Source organism: Gadus chalcogrammus, chromosome 9, assembly GCF_026213295.1.
Source record: "Gadus chalcogrammus isolate NIFS_2021 chromosome 9, NIFS_Gcha_1.0, whole genome shotgun sequence".
In the NCBI taxonomy this organism is placed as follows: Eukaryota; Metazoa; Chordata; class Actinopteri; order Gadiformes; family Gadidae; genus Gadus; species Gadus chalcogrammus.
In genome coordinates, this window is record NC_079420.1 from 15,129,196 (window position 1) to 15,151,071 (window position 21,876).

The following is a 21,876-nucleotide window of genomic DNA, read 5'->3' on the forward strand; positions in this document are numbered from 1 at the left end:
GTCCTACATGAGTGTTATCGCCTTTCTCCCCAATCCAAGTTGCCACATTTTGATGTCTTTCTATTTTTTGCATCAGCAGAGAGGAGTGGGAGTAGGTCAACACTACTGTGCAGAAACTAAATAATAAAGTAAATATAGATGCTTACACTTCAAATGATTAAATGTCTTTTGATTTACCATAAAGCAGGTCAATGGCTGTAGAACGACTACACTATGGTGTGTCTTCAATGACTGATATCAACATTCCCTTCAGAATTCAGTTTTTCCTTTTACAAAACAAGGAAATTCTATCCAACAGAGTATCTTCAGTATTGTATGGTGGCTTATGTATGCGTATATGATCGTACGTTTAAACGTATATGTTACGCTAGTGCCCCCTAGTGTACGACCCTTTTCCCCCAAATGTTCCCAGCCAATGTTAATGCTTAGGAATAAACTGTGTTTACCTGCTATGCCAGCTCTGTTGGAAAAGGTCCATGGTTAATGTGAATTATCTTCACCAGTTATTCTACTGGTACACACAAATTGCAGACCAACAATTGTTATAAGCGACACCTGTGTTAGTCCTACGAAGACGCCTCTGGGAAAGGGTGTATGATTCTGCATCATCCAGGCAGGCCTGTAATATATTTAACGTAGAGGATAGAAGGGCAATTTAACAATAAAGAAAAACACAGTAAATTAGCAATTCCAGAGAAATAATATGCTTATGGATGTGTATTTTAATAAAAATAATTCTGTCAAAATTAAAGAGAATACAATTTCTTTTTAACATGTTTCCAGTACATAGGTTTGTTTCATTTTTTTTTTTCATTTCAAATATTTTAAAAGTCTCATGCTAAGTAGAGGATAACTCATTTCACAATATTTATTCAATAATGATCAGTCAAAAATTAAAATATTCAAATAAAAATAACAATTGCGCATAGCCTGAACATAATTCTAAATGCCATTCCTCCCAAAGTCCAAAAACCAAACCATAAATTATATGTGGATTTTGCCTCGATTCTCGGGCAGCGTGGCTTTGATTCTCCTGCATCAGATCAAACTGGGCCTGGTGAAACAAAATGACCTTCCACAGTGGGGTCTTGTGTGTTGGGGAAGACTGTGTATTGACAGCAGGGAAACACAGCCTCCACTCGAACACAGAGCTGTATTGTCCTACAGGTAATGCAGCAGAGGTGTGTGTGTGTGTGTGTGTGTGTGTGTGTGTGCGTGTGTGTGTGTGTGTGAGTGTGTGTGTGTCATGAGTCAGACACAGAAGTAGGAGAAGATGTTCTTGTGTGTTTTGTGTGTTGCTATGGTTTCCTATGGTAGCAGAAAAAGAGCTGGTGTATTTGTAGCCCCCGGCGAAACATAGACAATTCTCACATGTAATAAAACACCCTGTAACACATGAACAGAACCAAACCGAACGTATAATAAAAACACCCTAGCACACTACAAAGGAACCAAATTCTCTCACGAGTGGAAATGTAAAGCACAAATGCTACAGCAAGTTGTCAAACAACCAGCGCTGGTAGTGGGAGGTTTGATAAAAATGGATGAGGTGGGCTGGGCAGCATCTTAGGGTTAGGGTCTAAGAGCTATCAGTTTGCTACAGTCTAAAACAACAATAGCAGGAGTTTGTACGGTGTGCTTTTGATCAGTATACAGCTAGGGTGGGTTTGGCAGAGGTCTGGAAAAAACAACTGGAGATCCAAGCCAGAACCGGTGCGTTTGTTCTGAGCCACTTCGGATAACAAAGGTAACGGTGAAACACAAAAGTCTAATTGAAGTCTGGGTTTGAATGTATAAACAACGCGTATTTATAAAAGATAAATGCATAGATAAAAGCCATTATCTCTTACAAAAGGGAACTTTCGGGAGGGAATGATAAAACATGTTTTTTGGTATGAGAGTCACCGATGGGGTAGGTAGCGATTGCCTGGCTCTTCCCTGTATCCTACTGCTTTGGCCTCACATTGCCATTAATGCATCTGAGGGTCCTGAGAACTCTGCAGAGCTATGATACAGTACTAAACTGGGGTTCAGTAGTTCCACACCGCCCCTCCTGTCCGGCCACAAGCCCCAGAGGTTTGCCTGAATTCAGAGATGGAGATAGAAGGAGACAGAAACAGCTGGTAGACACTAAGTGACCTTATTTACACTTATGTGACTATAACCAAACATGAATTTTCAGCAGTATCCAAAGTAGGTTTGATCATTTACATTTGTACATTTGTCTTTAACAAAGTTTTGTTTTGTTTTCGACCTTAACAACTTAAACACTTTTACTATTGCTGGATTCCAGCATATTTTTAGCCAATGGATCCTATTGTATATTTGATTGCTTCTTTATTTAAGGGAGGGGGTCTTTGAATACCAGCAGATTATATAAAGATTGTGCAACAAAAAATAAAACACTAACAAAAAGTATCCGTTTGTGTCTGTGTATGTCAGTAAAGAAAAATACTTTTCACTGTTACAATTTTAAATAGAACTTGTGTCAGAATGTAATCTTTAGAAACAATGCGTCATAAATACACAAGAACTGAAATAGCTGCGGGAGAGCCAATCCAATCAAAGAGCAGATATGATGGTGACACATATGGATGCTGGATGGTTCAGGCAGAGTGGATCTTAGTTGCGTGGAAGCAGCCCGGCAGTGGACATGCCAGTGCTATGTTCGGCGTTGGTTTAGATACAGATACAGCACCACTCAAACTACCAAAGTTACACAGTCATAGAGACAGGGACCATGGCAGTCTGTTTGCTAAGGCTGTACATAGCTTGCTGTGGGTTTATGCTTGAATTTTCCGTCATTAAATGTAGTTGAAGTTGAAGGTATGAGGTTCTCCACTGAAATGAAGAGGCGTATACAAATTGTAGAAGCGGTGTCTCTATCAGAGACGCTTTGTTTGATCATGATTTGGTCGGTGCAAGTCGCCATTTCAAACTCAGGTTTGGGCTAATCATGTAGAATAGGCATTATATGACCAACATATAATATGTTCTTGTACTGCAGAAAGGAGATCAGTATTGCAGAGTTGAATATAAATAAAAAATGTAATGTTAAAGGACAAATCTGTCTGACTTTTATCTGCAGGGAGGGAGGAAATCAATGGTCTGCATTTCCTCAATAATCGGAACTCTACTTCAAGCGTTGAATCACCCGTTTCCTGTGGGGGAGGAGTCAACTCGTGGCGCTATGGCAACCGGCCAGGAGGATTGTGACGCTGATAAGTGTGTGATATGATGCAACCAAGCAGGTGTGTGTAAAATACTGAGGAGCAGGGAATCACAATTCACCCTGCGAAAACAAAAGAAGAAAATCCTTAAAATGTAAAGATGAACACAACAAACGGACCAAAATAACTAAGTTCTCTCGATAAAACAAGTATCATTATTTTTAAATAGCGTCACACAATTCTGTATTCAATAATACTAAAATGAACAGGAAGTCTCCTCCCTCCTCCGTCCGTCCACTGGCAGCGTCCGACCCAGACAATAGAACACCAATCACACACATGCTCTCTCCTCCGTCGCTTTGACAACCGCCTGATGGACAGGCCTTCTGTCAAGACTGCTTGAGGTGAACCTGTGATGAGTGAACAGATAAGAGATTTAGTATGTTAATCGATCACTGTTATCACTGCTTGCGACTACAAGGCTTGTACACTAGAATGTGTGATTGGATGTTATTGGAGTCTGAAATCTGAAATCTGATAGATGCCTATCTATGGGGACATAAGACTTGAATCTCGCAGAATACATTCTAACTGATGCAACCTCATTCATTAACAATATCTTCCATAAACATCCGTGTCTGACGTTCACAGGAGGGAGCCAAACAATTCCCAAAAGTGTCACTTAGAGATCCTTCTCCCCATTTCTGTAAATCAGAAATCCTTCCCACTGTCCCATGAGGCAGTGCTAACAACGTAGACGCTATTGATAAGACCACTGGGGTTTTGCTAACCTAATCCGCTCACCTGGACTGGGGTTAGTGCAAAAAGTTGTCTACTCTGGCGAAGGAGCAGGAGCCGGAGCGAACGCGGGCCATTAGCTGGACACACTCTGTGGCCTGGCCCAGCGCCAGCATCAACGGAGGCTGCTTGGGCAGGTTCTGGGACTCTGTGGAACGCACACACACACACACACACACACACACACACACACACACACACACACACACACACACACACACACACACACACACACACACACACACACACACACACACACACACACACACTCAGTATGGGGTCTGCAAATCAAGCGTGACAGGTGTAGCTAATCAACAGCGCGGTAGATCCGCGGGCACATGACCCGGTTGAGCGGACGCCCGGGCCGGCCCGCGGGGCGGAGGGGGGCGGCGAGGGTCCTACCCAGAATAGCGCTGTTGAGGGCCGAGCAGAGGGCCTCTCTCTGCATGGGGTCCAGCTGCTGGCCCAGGGGGCTGCTCCAGGGGTCGGAGTAGGCCAGCAGGCTGAAGGCGTCCTGGGCACACAGACGCAGAGAGAGCCTTTTTCAGATCCAGGGCAAAGGACACCGCTCTGGACGATATCAAATGTATCTCGAATATCTCAAATATATAATAATAATAATAATATATAATATATCTCAAATATCAAAAAAAAATCAAATATCACAAATGTATCTCGTGTTGAACATGACATCTGGTACACTGATTGGACAAAAGTGCAACACAACTGAAAGAACATGAACGGGGCGAAGGCCCTGGAGTTCAGCCGCAGGTCGTCCTGTACCGCTGTTCACCGTGCTCCGCCCCAGAACAGGGGTGTGTCTGTACTCAGGTGTGTGTGTCTGCGCTCCTACCTGTAACATCTTCTTGTGCGCGGCGTTCTTGCCGTACTCGCGGCACAGCTGTTCGCTGAGCGTCTGCAGCTCTCGGCCAAACTGGATCATCCTCTCCGTGGCCTCCTGGTTCCCCCCACACAGCTGTTTACTGCTGCAGCTCTCCTCTGGACACGCACACGCACACAAAACAGTTTACAAAATATATTTCTGTGGGTTTAGCCTTCATGTGTCTTTCAATTGACTCGATTAAAAAAATGGAATGATCCACATTATGCTGTGTGTGTGTGTGTGTGTGTGTGTGTGTGTGTGTGTGTGTGTGTGTGTGTGTGTGTGTGTGTGTGTGTGTGTGTGTGTGTGTGTGTGTGTGTGTGTGTGTGTGTGTGTGTGTGTGTGCGTACCTTTGACCCTGCTGCTGCTGCTGCTGGTGTCTGTCTGCAGCACCTCCTGGTGTTTGTACGTGCCGTTCATGACCCGCGCCGCCGCCGCCGCCGAGGAACGCTCAGCCACACCGTTGCTATAGTGCTCACTCTCAATCTCCATTTCACTGTCGCTGCACACACACACACACACACACACACACACACACACACACACACACACACACACACACACACACACACACACACACACACACACACACAAAGACACACACACACAATATTAAATCACATGTTTCCAAGCATGTGATCTGCAGAGGAAAACCAACAGGATTTAATTCTGGCCTTAATCTAGCAATTTGTTTATACCTGCTTTATACCAGCTTTCCATTTAGCAGTGTGCGTGTGTGTGCGTGTGTGTGTGTGTGTGTGTGTGTGTGTGTGTGTGTGTGTGTGTGTGTGTGTGTGTGTGTGTGTGTGTGTGTGTGTGTGTGTGTGTGTGTGTGTGTGTGTGTGTGTGTGTGTGTGTGTGTGTGTGTGTGAGTGTGTGTGTATGTGTGTTCTCTCTCTATAAAATCATTTATCCCTTGGATGGACGGACTCACGGATTGGTCGTGTTTTATTCTCGACCAACTTGCTAATGAAGCCGTGTGTTCTCGTAGTAAACAGATGCACTCAAACAGTGAGCTGGCCCAGGCGTAAGCCTCGCACCCCGCCCCCCACCAGCAGGGGTAAAACAGTCAGTAAACCCCCCCTACCTGGTCTCCTGGGGGCTGTGGGCGCTGTGCGCCTGGCTCTTGGTCGAGTCCGAGGAGTTGGACTCCGAGTAGTTGACTGAGGAGGGGGAGGGCGAGGAGGAGGAGGAGGAGGAGGAGGCCGAGGAGGGCACCCCCGGGTGCTTACTGCTGCCCTTGGACTTGCTGGGGGGGGTCACCCCGTTGCTGCAGGTGGGGCTGTCTGAGCCTGAGAACACAGCAGAGCAGAAAGAGAGAGAGCCAGATCAGAGAACAGGAGAGCCAGGTGAAAGGAGGACAGAGAGGGGTACATAGGAGAGAGAGGGAGGAGAGGAGGGGTACATAGGAGAGAGAGGGAGGAGAGGAGGGGTACATAGGAGAGAGAGGGAGGAGAGGAGGGGTACATAGGAGAGAGAGGAAGGAGAGGAGGGGTACATAGGAGACAGAGGGAGGAGAGGAGGGGTACATAGGAGACGGAGGGAGGAGAGGAGGGGTACATAGGAGAGGGAGGGAGGATAGGAGGGGTACATAGGAGAGAGAGGGAGGGGAGGAGGGGTACATAGGAGAGAGAGGAAGGAGAGGAGGGGTACATAGGAGAGAGAGAGAGAGAGCGTGGGGGGGCTGGGTACCTCCGCTGTGTAGCTGTGTGCCGGCGGCCCCGTGTAGGGGGCTGAGGTTGGGGGAGCCCGGGTGGCTCTCCTGGTACTTGGGGGAGAGGACGCCAAAGCAGCGCACCTCGCTGTCGGTGCCGTTCACCATCTCCACAAACTGCCGACACCTGGGAGACCACACCACATGAGCACGCTTGGCTGGAGCAGGGGAAACCAAAGGAGACGGTTTAACTGTTCATGTCCTTCAGCACAGCCCTCATCTACAGTGACCCCGGATTACAGATGCATGCTATTAAAGAGCCAGAACCAAACCCTAGTGAAGGACTCCTCTACAGGTTAAACACATGCTACTGGAGGACTCCCTCTACAGGTTAAACACATGCTACTGCATGCATACCCTCTTATGAACTGTGTCAGGATGTGCAGTTGATGACTGGTTTAAACAGCCTCACCTGGCCGCGTGAGGTGAGACACCAGCTCCCCACACACCCACCCAGGGAGAGCTCTGACATGCCCGGTTTGAACACCACAGATCGTGTGGTGACCCCCCCTCACAGGGACGCCTGTAGCCATACTGAGAGTGTGGTGACCCCCCCTCACAGGGACGGCTACTACACACTGATAGTGTGGTGACCCCCCCTCACAGGGACGGCTGCTACACACTGATAGTGTGGTGACCCCCCCTCACAGGGACGCCTGTAGCCATACTGATAGTGTGGTGACCCCCCCTCACAGGGACGGCTGCTACACACTCGTAGTAAATAATAATAATAATAATAATAATAATAATAATAATAATAATAATAATAATAATAATAATAATAATAATGCATTTTATTTATGGCCGCCTTTCTTGACACTCAAAGTCACCTTACAAAATCAAACATTCATAAGAGATAACAAACAACAACAACAACATAATAAAACAGTGTACAAGAGAGAAACAGTGGGGTCATTCTAGTCCCAAGAATGCAACTGACTTAATGGGAGTAGGCTCGGCTGAATAGATACGGTTTGAGGTGAGATTTGAAGGTGATAATGGACCTGGAGTGTTGGATGTCATGAGGCAGAGAGTTCCAGAGGTGGGGGGCTGAGCGACTGAATGCTCTTGACCCCATGGTAACCAGGCGAGCAGGTGGGAGGGTGAGCTGGATGGAGGAAGACGATCTGAGAGAACGGGTGGGTGCCTTGATATGGAGAAGCTCGGTAAGATACTGAGGGGCAAGATTGTTGATGGCCTTGAAAGTGAGAGGCAGGATCTTGTAAACGATGCGGTATTTGACGGGGAGCCGATGGAGTTGATGCAGGACAGGTGTTATGTGACTGAATGGGGGGGGTTTTAGTAATGATACGGGCTGCAGAGTTTTGTACCGGTTGTAATTAATGTATGGACTTAGCAGGTAAACCAAAGACGAGAGAGTTGCAGTAGTCCAAACGCGATGCGACCAGGGTGTGAACCAGAATTTCAGCACTGTTGGGGGAGAGAGGTAGGCGCATAGTGTGGTGACCCCGACACCTGCTGATTGAGCGTTGATACGACACACCTGTCCTCCGCTTCCTGGAAGCTGCTTGAAGGGGTGTAACCATGGGAGCCGGCCGCCTTGCCCTTATATAACCAGGTGTGGGTGTGATTAGCCGTTGGAAGCCGTTTCCAAATCTGCCCTGACCTTTGGCTTAGTGACATTACAGGTGGGAGTGTCCACCTAGATGTATGATGGATAGATAGGCCTATCAGTGGCTACAGTCTTTTGGGTAGGCTGGTAGACTGATCCACCATTCTGAACTAGGGGCCCTATAAAATATCGCACACTAGATCAAGGGCCTCCAGCTACACAATCCTCCTCCTGAAGTCAGCTCACATCACATCAAACACACCAAACTCTAGTCCAGGGTGCTTTGGTCTAGGGTCAATTTAGCTCTTCAGCCGAACTGAAGAAGTTAACGCCGTTAAACAAACTGCCAAAAACTCGCTGCAGTTTAACTTTTGTACACGTGTATACAATCATTTATTCAGACATGGTATGCAAACAGCCTTATCGTGGATCTATTTGTTTGCCTTAGGTCTATTACTTATTTAGGTCCACTTACTTCAACATGAAGAGTAGGTTGGGGTTGTGTTCTAGCAAGTCTGGGTAAAGCTGTTGAGTTTCCTCTATAGCCTCTCCCACACGTCCTGCCAGTACCAGCTTCTGTATTCCTATTGGACGAAGCAGAACAGGTGGTCTCATTCACACAATCGGATAGGCCAGGAAAAGTTACAATAATGCTGTGGGATTATAAAGCATAAACCTATTAGGTGAAAACTGGATGCATGCCTGTGTAGGTGAGTGTGTGCATTTCAAGGCCTTACTCTGTCTGTTCTTTATAGAGCTCTGGTCTTCTTGTATCATGGTCTCGGTGGCTCTGGCGAAGGCGGTCGCCGTGGCGCAGTAGCCGTGATGTACCAGGTAGCTCGACACCATGCTGCGCACGGAACAGAGAACAAACAGGCTAAAGTAACGGGCAGCACACAACCCAGAAATGTGTGAGTGGGAAGGTAACAAAGAAATAGTTTGCCTGTTGAGCTGTGTGTGTGTGTGTGTGTGTGTGTGTGTGTGTGTGTGTGTGTGTGTGTGTGTGTGTGTGTGTGTGTGTGTGTGTGTGTGTGTGTGTGTGTGTGTGTGCGCTTGTACTTTTGTAAAACAGTCTGCCACTCCCCCAGTCTCTCTCCTATGGGGAAGCGGGCGATCATGCTGTCAATCTTGGCCCTCCATTCGCTCATGTAGTCCTCGATGTCAAAGACGAATGGTTGCTGGCCAAAGTTGGCGTCTACAATCTCTCCGGGGGTCTGGAGCCCCACCGTGGGGTACAGGTTCGGCTGGAACATGGAAACCATGGCAACCGTGTTGTCAACTGTTTGACTGTTATGTTGATGATAGCCTAAAAATTTAACTCTTGAACAATGACAAGCATGGACTGGTTCTTTAGTGTTGTATATTGCTAGAAAGAGTAGGTTTTGTGTACATTTAATGCCAACTAGTAGTCTAAAGGGTACTTACAGGGAGGTCTGTGAAGGCTACACCTGGAATAGAGAATTACAGAAAGAGTTCAGTTTATCTTTTATAACGTGTTGATACTAAATGCTATAGTTTTTTTTACAATAGAAAGACACAAGCCAGTATAAAATCTCTTCAAATGTCCAGTAGTTTATGAATCTTGCTGACCCAGGCTGATGCCATTTTTTGTGTAAAAGCAGGTGTTGTTGATGAGGTTAACGCAGCAGCCAATCACATCCCCCGTTGTAAAAGTGGGACCGTACGGTTGGCCGGTCCCGGACGAGCAGAAGGAATGTCCGTCATCTCCGTGGTAACCATACGAGTGTTTGTCCCATCCTAAAATAGGACATGGATTAGGATTAGCATCACTTTTTTATTTTTTCCTGCAGTCCTATGTTACAAATTGAATCTACTATATTTCTTCAGGAAACTGCAGAGGAAAGCTGTCAATAAAATACGTTTGTTGGTTTTGTGTTGACAGAAAAACAAGGTTACACACACAACCTAGGCTGTATTATAAATAATCAATGATCCCTATGAAAACACAAGACCTAGGCTCTGCTGTAAATAACGAACGATACCCACGCAAACAGACACTCTAAGGGTCTACTGTAAATAAAACAAGGATCTCAATAGTTTGTGTGTGTTTTAGGTGACCCTTCAAGAACAACAGTAGCTACACTACAGGGTTATATATTTGTGCACCATGCTGTGGCAGGCAGGGGGCACTTGTGAGTGAAACACGGTGAGTCATTGTCAAGCAGTGTCTCAACAATAGGGGTGACTGGAGGAAACGTCACTCAGTTGTCAACACATGGATATGTTTAAAGTACTTGTGAGTGTGGAGTCACACGTTTAACCGGGGCGCACGAGTCAGCCGAGTCCAGTTAGCAGAAGAGCGGTACAGTCATAGTTATCAAAAGAAGTTTCCACAAAATGGACTTCAATGGGAGCTAGGACCTTCCGGTCACTTTTAAACAAAGGTCATTTCCTGCAGCCGGGTGTTAGAAGGACCAACAGAGACGTTTCAAGAATTGGAAACAACACAAGAGTTTGGCCTGGATTTTCCTCCCCGGGACAAATATTCTGTGTCAAGCCATCTGTTGGTCTGTCTGTCTGTCCATCTCTACCCGTTCGTTCCTCGGTCACACAGGGGAAGGCATGGAGGGTTTTAGTGTGGACAGTACAGAGGGCCGACCCTCTGCCAGCACAGTCAGGCGGCTCTGCCACCAGAGCCGGTCCACCGCTGCCAAAAACCAAGAGGGGTTAGTGAAAGAACACGCCACATACAGCACTGGTAAAGACTCCTGAGGACAGGGCCTGTGTGTTTCCCCGATGTCTGTTGGAGAAGCTGCACAAGTGTGTCACTCGGTGAGTGAGTGCACACACATGCAGTGTGTGTTTGTGCTTATGTGAATGCATGCCACGTAAATGTGAGCGTGTGTGCGAACGAGAGTGTGTGTTTGTGAGGTATTAGAATCATCTGCCGACAGGGATATTGCCTCTAAAGCCAGGCTCTATGCCTCACCATGCTAATGAAATGGGAAGGCATCCACACAGCAGGATCAGACACAGAGGTCAGCATCACAGAGCACTGAACTATTGACGGAAAAAACACACGCATATAAATACATAGATATACCAACCAAGGATCTGACCCCAACTGTTGAGTATTGCATAGAGATAAGGACTGTGTGCACTTGAAGAACACATTTAGTTAAACAAGGCAAGACGATCCCCAGTATTCAGGCACTAACCTTCGTAGAACTATTGTAGTGCAATCCTTATTTTAAAGCCTATTACATGTTGAATGTTTCTCTGCCTGCTTCGATTCAAGCCCCCAAATTTAAAGGCAAAGGAGACCAACGATGATTGATATCTGTGTATTGCTTGTATTGTTTGCCAGTGAAATACATGCAGCACAGCTTTTGAAATCTCTTTTTATCTGCTTCACCAAACGATCTCAGCACTCTCCTATGATCCTGTAGGATACCAGTTAACCCAAGTGAGGTCCCGCATTGATCAACGGTTTTGCCAGAATTATTGATATCCTTAAACATATGAGAAAAAACACAAAAATTACGGGAAAAGGCATGAAAATAGATTCATAACATATAAAAACAATTAACATGTAAAATGATAAATATAAAAAAGAAATCAAAAGAAAAAATACCCAGAGAGGGAAGGGGTATTTCTTTCAACGTTTAGATGACGGCAGAGATATCAACGAGCTCCACCCACTTATAACATGCTGGTAATAAGGTAATCGTCATAGTATAGTTGTCCTTCCTACTATCCGATATAAAATATGACGGCGACAGCCCTATGTAGATGCATTACACAGTGGCCCCACGGTTTCATTCTTTGGGGTGAACCTAGGCTCTCGCTTTCTGCATCTGTTCCGCTCTGCACTCATCCCTCAATCTGTGGAGGCATGCACACAGATGACGTGGTTTCTGCATGGGGTAAGTTGCTTGAGTGCATGCGTGCGCCCACACTTGCATGTGACAGCGCAACAGCCCAATAGAACTTGATCATTATGCAGCGGTATCAAGCTTAATCAAACACAGCAAAGCCACACATCAAATGGACGCATCTATCCACTACATAAACTGTGTCCAAAATATTGCATACTTTTGGACACAGAAATATTTATTCTATTATGCCAATTGTAAATACATGGGTATTAGTCTGTCAACACAAATAGCACAAAGGTAGGCCTAGCTCAACCCCATCCTTTACACATCGATAGATAGCCACTAACAATTTCCCTTGTGATTAATTACGATTGAATATTACCCACTGCACATTTAGCCACTGACGTAGGTTGATTAAGTATCTGGGTGTAGCAACCCTGTGTTTGCTCAGAGCTCACCGCATACTAAATCAGGAAAATAGGCTAGCTAAAGACATCCTGATGTGAGAACTGGGAACCCCCCCCCCCCCCCACACACACACACACACACACACACGTTGGCATGTTTTTTTTGTCAATCTTACATATAAAAACAAACAAAAACATGATGGTAATTCCTACTTTCAATAACAAAAACATATTAATTTTCATGGGCCTACACTCTGTGTATGTGTTCCCTCTTTTTTTGCCAGTTTTTGCCATTCACTCACACACACAGGAGAGAGAGAACACGCACACACGCACGCACGCACGCACGCACGCACACACGCACACACGCACACACGCACACACACAGTGTGGGTCAAACTAGGCCCACTCTTCCAGGTCATCTATGGTAGGAGAGCGGAACCCTGTGTGACTTCTGGACGTGCTCATTGTGACTGCAACTGCTGCAGTTTCCCCCAGCCCAGAGATCTACAACCAATAGTAGTCTAGTGGTCTATTTATCCGGCTTATCCACACATGATGGCCCCCTCAATCCTGTACCTGCCGGAAGCTGTCCTGTAAATAGCAGCAGGACCACGAGCAGGATCTAATGGTGCCCTACAGAGAGGGGGCCTTCAGATCTTTAACAGCCGGTTTATTTCAAAAGGACATGAGTGCCATAGATACCAACACATTAAAGGAAATAAGCCTTCACACCCATTATAGTTTACATGGCCTTAAAACGATTGTCTAGGGCCCAATAGAAACAGCCCAGTCGGCACTGCTTCGGACATTTCTAATATATTTCTGTACTCATGATGGACATAACTGTCTCCGTCTCACAATAGCACTGTTCAATCCTTCCTCCTAAAGACTCATTTAAAAACGTCACTCCTCTGCTGTTGATATGCACATTATTACAGCCCTCCATCATTCAACCCCACAAGGGAACAATGCCCCTTAGCATAATGCTTGACAAAGGCACAGTCAGTGTTGTTCTTTCGTGTTCTGAGCCAACACATGCTGAACATTACACAGAGCATCTGTAGAACTCACAAAAAGGGCCCTTTTCCACCATTTTGAAGACTTTAAGCTAGTCCAATTGGAACCAGAGAGAGTACTATTGTTTATTTGTTTGTTTTTTATTAGCTTAGGCTTAAGGAAGTTTGGTACAGCCAATGACTAGCTGGCCCAGAGCCATGAAGTCCACACATGGGATTGCTCTTAGGAGAACCACATAGCATATCAAGTGGCCGTGTAAACAACAAATAACCTGGTCACACCTGTTGCCTAATTGGAGGCACATTTTTAGACACTTTTTTGTTTCTATACACACATGATGTAGGTTAAGTCCCATAATCCCTCCTTACTCACCAGGCAGTCTGTTCATGTTGACTCCCTGGGCAGACAGGCCAATGCCCATGTACCTATATGGAACAGCAGAAACAAGGCACAAAGGTGATGATAGAGACAAACGATATAAACAAATTATATATATATACAGACAATTTCAAACATATCATTAGATAAGCAGGTTTTCCTTCATCTAAATTCCTTGATGCCAACCAAAAGGAATTCACGTTCAATCAAAGCAGAACTCTGGCCACCACCTCCAAAGAGTTTTGATTGAGAAAGCATAAAATACATTCTTCTCTGAATCAATCGATTTTGGGATTATGTGGTCTTTTTGCCAGTGGAAGGCAGTACGTTGTAGACCGCGCTTGAGGTCTTCAACACTGAAACACGCAGTTACAGTTCTTATAAGAATATAGTTATAATTCTAAATTGTACATGCAGAGCACCAATATGTTGCGAGTATGAGTGTAGGAGGGTGTCGGTCTCCAAGGCTGTGAGCATCAACCATCAACAACTTATTTAAATGCAGCCCACACTGGCTATTCTGCAGCCCCCTTTCGTACAGGGCTGTAACTTTGCCCCACAGTCTCTCGGCTGGGCACATTGAAATGTAATCCGCTGTGACTAAACAGCCCAATCAGTTTATAGAGAGAAAAATCTTGACTCGTCCGAAGGTTTAATTGGTTATCACATTTAATTATTTATCCTTTACTTCACAGACAACTCCTTCTTTCACAGGGCTGTAGAAAATGCCTGCAAGGCTGGGATGCCATTTAGAAATGACAAATGGGACGGACAGAGAAGAGATGGGGGCTGGAGAGAGGTGAGGGCTGATGAGACAAGATGTGAGGGCTGGAGAGACAAGAGGTTAAGGCTGGAGAGACAAGAGATTAAGGCTTGAGAAACAAGAGGTGAAGGTTGAAGAGATAAAGGCTGGAAAGACAAGAGGTTAAGGATGGAGAGACAAGAGGATAAGGCTGTAGAGACAAGAGGTGAGGCCTGGAGGGACAAGAGGTTAAGGCTGGAGAGACAAGATTTTTAGGCTGGAGAGACAAGAGGTGAGGTCTGGAGGGACAAGAGGTGAGGGCTGGAGGCACAAGAGGTTAAAGCTGGAGAGACAAGAGGTGAGGGCTGGAGAGACAAGAGGTGAGGGCTGGAGAGACAAGAGGTGAGGGCTGGAGGGACAAGAGGTTAAAGCTGGAGAGACAAGAGGTGAGGGCTGGAGAGACAAGAGGTTAAAGCTGGAGAGACAAGAGGTTAAGGCTGGAGAGACAAGAGGTGAGGGCTGGAGGGACAAGAGGTTAAAGCTGGAGAGACAAGAGGTTAAAGCTGGAGAGACAAGAGGTGAGGGCTGGAGGGACAAGAGGTTAAAGCTGGAGAGACAAGAGGTTAAAGCTGGAGAGACAAGAGGTGAGGGCTGGAGGGACAAGAGGTTAAAGCTGGAGAGACAAGAGGTGAGGGCTTGAGGAAGAGAGGGTGGGAGGAGGGATCGTGTCTTTTATTTTTAGGGTTACACCTCGGGTGTTTATTAATGTCGATTATGTACGATTGAGCAGAGTTCTGTCCACTATAACTGGCGTCCCAACGTGTGACGTGAACTGACTGACCTCAGTGTAGTGGGGCTAGGTGGATGGAGTCAATGGGAGGGGTTTTGGGAGTGTCTATAGCAAGGAGAGACACGCCCAGCTGCAGAAGCTTATTATAATCAAAGAGGGGTAAAGGCTGAGTTGCATTTTATGTTATAGGATGTGATTTTATTGATAACATGGTTTTAATCAGTATCGATAAATATTGACCACAGATATATCCAGGTAATTTTAAGCTACAAGCAAGTTGAAATGTTACGTATTGCAACTTTAATGTTGCTCAGAATCAATTGCTGTCTCCACAATGCCTTCCTTGATATAAGTAACGAAGACCTCCTTATGTCCTGCTTAAGCTGGATTTCAGAACAACTCACACAACACACAACAATTATATGTGTTCATTTGAAAACATTTCCCAAAATAGGGGTCAAGTGGTCAATATTTTACCATTACCACATTAACAATGAATCATATTAAATAAATAATTAGACAAACCCAGATTGCAGCACAGCTGTGAAGACAAATGTTAAACATCTGGAGGTAACAAATTTGTTGCTTCCACAACAAAGCACTTGGCTAATGCATCAGCTTTGTAAGGAATTTCATCATAATTAATCTTTCATTGCACGGCACCCATACACTTGGATTTTAAGATGCGAAACTACTGCCTCCACAACATGGCTTTATATTACATTCCAAGTGAGTGGTGAGTGATCAGCACGTGTGGTGAGGAGGAGCAGCAATATATTGACCTATAGATAGATTAGTGGAATCTAAAAGACATCATTGCGACTAAAACCCAAGGTTAACAGGTGACAGTCGGTCCACTCACCCGTCCCGCCCTTTGCTGATAATCTTGACCTCAAAGTAGTAGATTCCACAGGCAGCAGGGATGGGATGTGTGGCACGCACAGAGGCAGCATCTTTGTGGTTCTTGCCGTGGCCTGGGAAAATGAAGAGTGTTAGGGAATTAAAGTAGAGATAACACTAGAGACTAGACAGTAGAGTAGAGAATATATGGCTGTGGTCAAGATACCCTATATTAGGCTATACTTTATATCCTGAGCATATGATGTGATTTTGTACCAACATAAGAAACCTATCTCATGCAATGAACAAATATTAAATGTACTATTATAGCAGTAGAAACAGCTTTGTTTGTTCTGTACTCCAGTATTTGATTGAATCAGCCTGAAGAATGTGTAACTTCCACAACTTCTATAATGATGGTTAGACTATAACGCAATAGACTCTTTACCTACCAGTGTGGATAATCTATTGGCAAAGCAATTGTTAGCTAGAGTTCTCATCCATAAAAATAACTCCACAAAACTTGACTGTACTGATATTCACTCCAAGATGAATTGTATTGACCATCATTATTTTAAGGTTCCAAGAAACGGTATCACTGTGAGGTAATAGCCACTTGCTCACAAAATGGTTGTCGGTTTGACACAACTTGATTGGTAACTGAAAGACTTATCCTAGGCTACATTCTGATCATAGAAGGCCACATTGGAAACAGTCTGGCCTTTGAATAGGGTCCACAATATTGGCTGGCTCAATGCAGCAGATCTACAGCAGGGTCAATCTACTCATAACACCACTTATCAATACACACAATCACACTATTAAATGAATACAGTGTTTGTGAAAGATATAAAACTAAATATTTGACTTGATATCAGCATACAATGAAATATAAATATTGTTCAGATAGTCTCATTCAAATGGCCTTGGTTCGTTCTGACCTATGGCACTATACCCAGGTAATCAACACTTTTTATAAAGCGAAAACACATTGTTGAACTCCAATTGCTGCTCAAAACTAGGACCAATGCAAGTGTTTGGTCATAGTTTATCGTTTACCGTTTCTAAAAATATCATATATTGCCACCGGGATTAGGGTCAGGGTCAGGGTCAGCGCCAAAGCAACTAATAAGTACTTCAAATGATTAGTCATAATTTGTGTATTGCTAGAGGGATTAGGGGTTGGGCTCATTGCCAGAACTAGTGCTAGCCCCATGTAGCAGAGTCAGGTCCATATGTAAGGACTGCCCACGCTTGATTATCACCAAATATGTCAGTCCAAATATGCAAGACTGAATGTGTGTGTGTGCGGGTGAATGCACTTTATAGGCTGATGGTTGATGCACCTTTCAAGCAATCTATTTTAGTCAAGCTTAGTCCTCATTGTAAAAGCAATGCTCGTTGGGCCAAGAGACTACATGTAGTTAGTAGTATATGCATCGACTAGGTCATACGGGGAACCCAACCAGAGAGAGCTGGTACCTCAGGGACGGCCGGGGCCCCAAAATACACCCAGTGAGTATTGTATCTGCTACACACAGCAAAAAACTATGGGAGGAGCGGTGGCACTGAGAACTACTTCACACTATCACTGGGAAGATCAATCATACAATTGACTGTTTAAAGTATGCATGGACAAAAAGTAGACTATAAAATACTTTGGTCTAAATGAATATTTTTTATAATATGTTGGAATTAACACATAACAAAAGGTGAGCTGAGCCGACCTGACGAGCTCTGAAGCTCTGGGTAATGGTCCCACGTTACACACACACACACACACACACACACACACACACACACACACACACACACACACACACACACACACACACACACACACACACACACACACACACACACACACACAATATAAATAAACCATCATACTGGCAAAACCTAGTTTAAACCTGCCAAGACCTAAAACCTGTTGGGTCAGTTTTAACCCAGGAAGCTCATTCAACGTGCCGACCAAATTATGAATTGATTAAGAAGAGCAGTGTTTCTGCAACATCATATGCCTAGCAAGACACACTTGCCTTGAACAGAGATAATTGGAACACTGGTCAAAATAGCATTCAAATCACCAGGGTGAGAACACAGAACCGAGTCAGAACAACCAAGTGGAGAATGTTTTCATATGTAGTACCTATTGCTAGTATACATACTCCATTTGACCCTTGTGATTTGCTGATGCTTATTATATATTATAGAACACACACACACACACACACACACACGGCTTGGAAGGCCGATGATTTAATAATAAGCTCTAAAAGCAATTACATTGTGAATTATTATCTGAATTGAGCTTTATTTCACCTTCTGTTCATAAAGTTACTTTGGGTTGTATCTTGCCGTTAAAACACCAGAAGTATTAGTAGATCGATGAAGTTGGCCTAATATTACACGCAGAGGCCTCATCCCTTACAGCAGCTGTCCTGAAAGAGGTGACGTGCTTGGGAAATTAGGTATGGCAGTCATAAAAAGTAGAGCCGGTTGTTCTGCTTTTATCCTACATACATTTTAAACGACATTGCCTGTATGCATCCTGATAGGAAAATGGCATGACACAACCACTCGGGGAAATAACAAAACAAATACAAATACAGTTTAATCTGGCGTTCGTTGTTCTCCTAACACTATTATCACGGACAATAACATCATTCCACGTTATACCCAGTTTGTGTAAGGAACGAAGGGCGTAAATGTCATGGAGTGACATTTTGTAACTTATTTTAACAACAATAACAAGGACAACTAGAACAGCTAGGATAGCTACCGAGCTACAGCTTTCGCTGGGGGATAGCATGATGATAGCTAGCTCCTATGTGTTGTGGATGGCATTAGTTAGCTTGCTGGTTGTCCAGCAGCTTTGCGACGTTATTGATGGCACTGCTAGCATCGTATTCTAATAGGGAACTCACAACGTAAATTCAAGTCGGAAGATAGACAGTAACTTAAAAAGACACACCATTATATGTAAAAAAATAAATAAATGTCCTATTTCTGAAGGTTAAATCACAAAAGACTAACTGTCGCGAGCTGTCACCCATTTAAACATTCATCCATTGCGAAAACAACGAAACACCATGCAGAGAAAGATCATTTTAAGCAGATAGGATACTGTGGGCCACAGTTCCCACCCCCTCCCAACACATACATGTAATCGTATAGTGTTACAGGTTCGACGCTTCAGTACCCTATGTGACCCCCCTCCCATCCGCAGTACTTTGACAGATTGGATCTGAGACTCTTTGATCAAATGATTGTTTCCAACTACTTGTAAGAGATGTCAAGGCTTGGCCAACTTGCTTTCTAACCTTTGTAATGCACCCGCAGATTGTTCTGTGAAAGCCCAATATAGCTGTATTTATCCTTGGGGCTCCAAGATCGGGGTAAAGGGGTTTCTTCCTCGTTCACGGCCGGGTAAAGCCGTTTCAGTCTCTCGTTTAGTTCGTGCTCCTGAAAATTAAAGGTAGGATCTCCTAACAGCAAGCTGCCTTCTCCACGCTCTGCCATTTTTCGCTCGGTGATGTCTTGTTGTTTATTTATCTGTCCTACGCTCTGGGTCAATCCATGGAAGTATACTCAGAGAGTGAGAGAAAATAGCTGTGGTGTGACATCCCCGGATAACCACCAACGCTCATTACCGTAGTAATAGACTATGAAGTTTGGGTACTGTAGTTCAATCCCTGTCCCTTCCGTCGGCTACTTTTTCTAAATGACTACATAACCCCGCTTCAGTATCTATCTCTGTTGGGTTTTCACCTTTCCACTGTAGGCCTACTGTAGATAGGAAATGTAGTTTTTCTCGTCTTCGTGGGGAAATGTAGCAATATGCGTGCTGTACACATGCCGATATAATGTGACATAAAACATTGCCTGAATGTTGATTTGATCGAACATTTTGTCCACATTTAATGGTGGATTTCAATAACGATCAGGGATTATGATACGTAAGTTAAATTAGCCTACTTTAGGAAGGAATACCCAATTTACGTTATCTATAAAATAGGCGTCATGTCACGCCATGCTTAATTATTCCTAAATTTGAAAAGAGTAAATATTCTTTGGACATCTAAGAATTCTGCTATAATAATATACTTTCAGGCTCGAACGTCAAAAACCCATATACACTGTATGTAAGAGAGAGAGAGAGAGAGAGAGAGAGAGAGAGAGAGAGAGAGAGAGAGAGAGAGAGAGAGAGAGAGAGAGAGAGAGAGAGGGAGAGAGGGAGAGAGGGAGAGGGGGGGGAGAGAGAGTTTGTGTTCAGTATTCACATTGCTTTATTTCACATTTCAGAGTTAAATACGTATACACTGACTGTATCGTAGGGATGTATGGATCATATTATTGTGGCTTTAAAAAAAATGTATATGTCTGTTATGATGGAGATGAGCTTACTAATATGTAAATTGTTAAAGGGCTTCCTTCTTTAATTAATATCTGTTCATATTTTCAACCATCCTTTAAAAAAATAATAATTGTGAATTGTTCAATTATTTTAGTAAAGGTTTGCTAGAATTAATAGAGTTACCCTGTTTTTGATTACCTGATTTTGAAATTGGTTCACAAATGAGGGTGTATTAATTTATTCACGTTACTGTCCTAGACTTCTATAATAATGTCACACACTGCCACACACCAATACAAGTAGGCTATCCAATAAGTTGTGGTAGCATAGGAAATGCTGATGCATGTTTTAAACTTTTCTCTCAATGCCTTCTTTCAATGTCTTACTTTGATTGTGTAGCCGGCATCTCTTATTGATTGTTCAGTACCTTGTCTATCAACTGTCATTTTTCAAGTGTGCTATAACCTAAATAAACTGGAACTTCAATTTTAACTTCTCTTTCGTTGAAGGACCCAGAACCCACGTTGGTCTGTTTCTTTTTACTTTATTTAGTGAGTTTGTTAGTGTAAGGCTATGTTGTAATATGAATGAGGTAAGGCTTTGCAGTATGAATGCAGTGCCCACCAATCTTAACACCTTGACCTTGATCACTACCAGGGGCGGTTCTAGACCAAATTTCATGGGGGGGGCAGACTGGGGCCAATTGTTTTGTTGGAGGGGCACATTGAATCCGGGACGCAAAATATTTAGTTTAGTAAGTAACGGCATCCAAAAACACAATATACAATAATTGGCTTTTTCCCGCTACAACATTTATTTCAGTAGCATAGTATTAAGTGTTTCCTTCAGTTACAGCAATTGTCAATATTATACATTTCAAATGTTTCATTGGTTAAGGCAATTGTCAATATTACAACATTTTGGGTTTCCTTCACTGACATCAAACCACTCATACATCAACAACAGCAATAAAGTCAGTATGATATATTCTAAATCTCAAGTTCCACCTTGTGCGTCAGTGCCACACCATCGCAAGCAATCGACCACCCGTCCGGACGGAGGTAAAAAAAAAAGTTTGGAGTGGGGGCCACTGGGGGGTACGAGCTCAGTTTTACGGGGGCATTGGCCCCTGCTGCCCCCCCCCCCCCCAAGAACCGCCGATCACTTTAAATGTGGAGGTCAGTACAGAAATATTTAAGTATGCTTCAATAAGTAAGTCTCCTGTAATATACTACATGGATCTGAGGTGGAAGCAGACCTGACACACTGAGAATAGCTGATTGAAGTTTCCACTCAAAAGATAAAACTCTGGACACTCTCCAGGGGATTTCCTCATTTGACTGTAGTTCATATTGCCACCACAAG

At 44.1% G+C, this 21,876-nt stretch overlaps 1 protein-coding gene across 1 annotated transcript; it reads right to left on the reverse strand.

Annotated features, from left to right (window-relative positions):
• Positions 1-70: 70 nt before the first annotated feature.
• Positions 71-19,811, reverse strand: LOC130388624 (ran-binding protein 10). The gene is made up of 15 exons (XM_056598042.1): positions 19,478-19,811; positions 16,177-16,288; positions 13,777-13,829; positions 9,729-9,896; positions 9,564-9,586; positions 9,198-9,382; positions 8,876-8,988; positions 8,614-8,722; positions 6,544-6,692; positions 5,939-6,143; positions 5,202-5,353; positions 4,822-4,967; positions 4,371-4,482; positions 3,975-4,116; positions 71-3,580 (listed from the first exon to the last, which is right to left on the reverse strand). Exons 1-14 carry the CDS (start codon positions 19,674-19,676, stop codon positions 3,986-3,988), a joined length of 1,857 nt encoding a protein of 618 aa, XP_056454017.1. The 5' UTR covers positions 19,677-19,811; the 3' UTR covers positions 71-3,580; positions 3,975-3,985.
• Between the last annotated feature and the right edge of the window lie 2,065 nt (positions 19,812-21,876).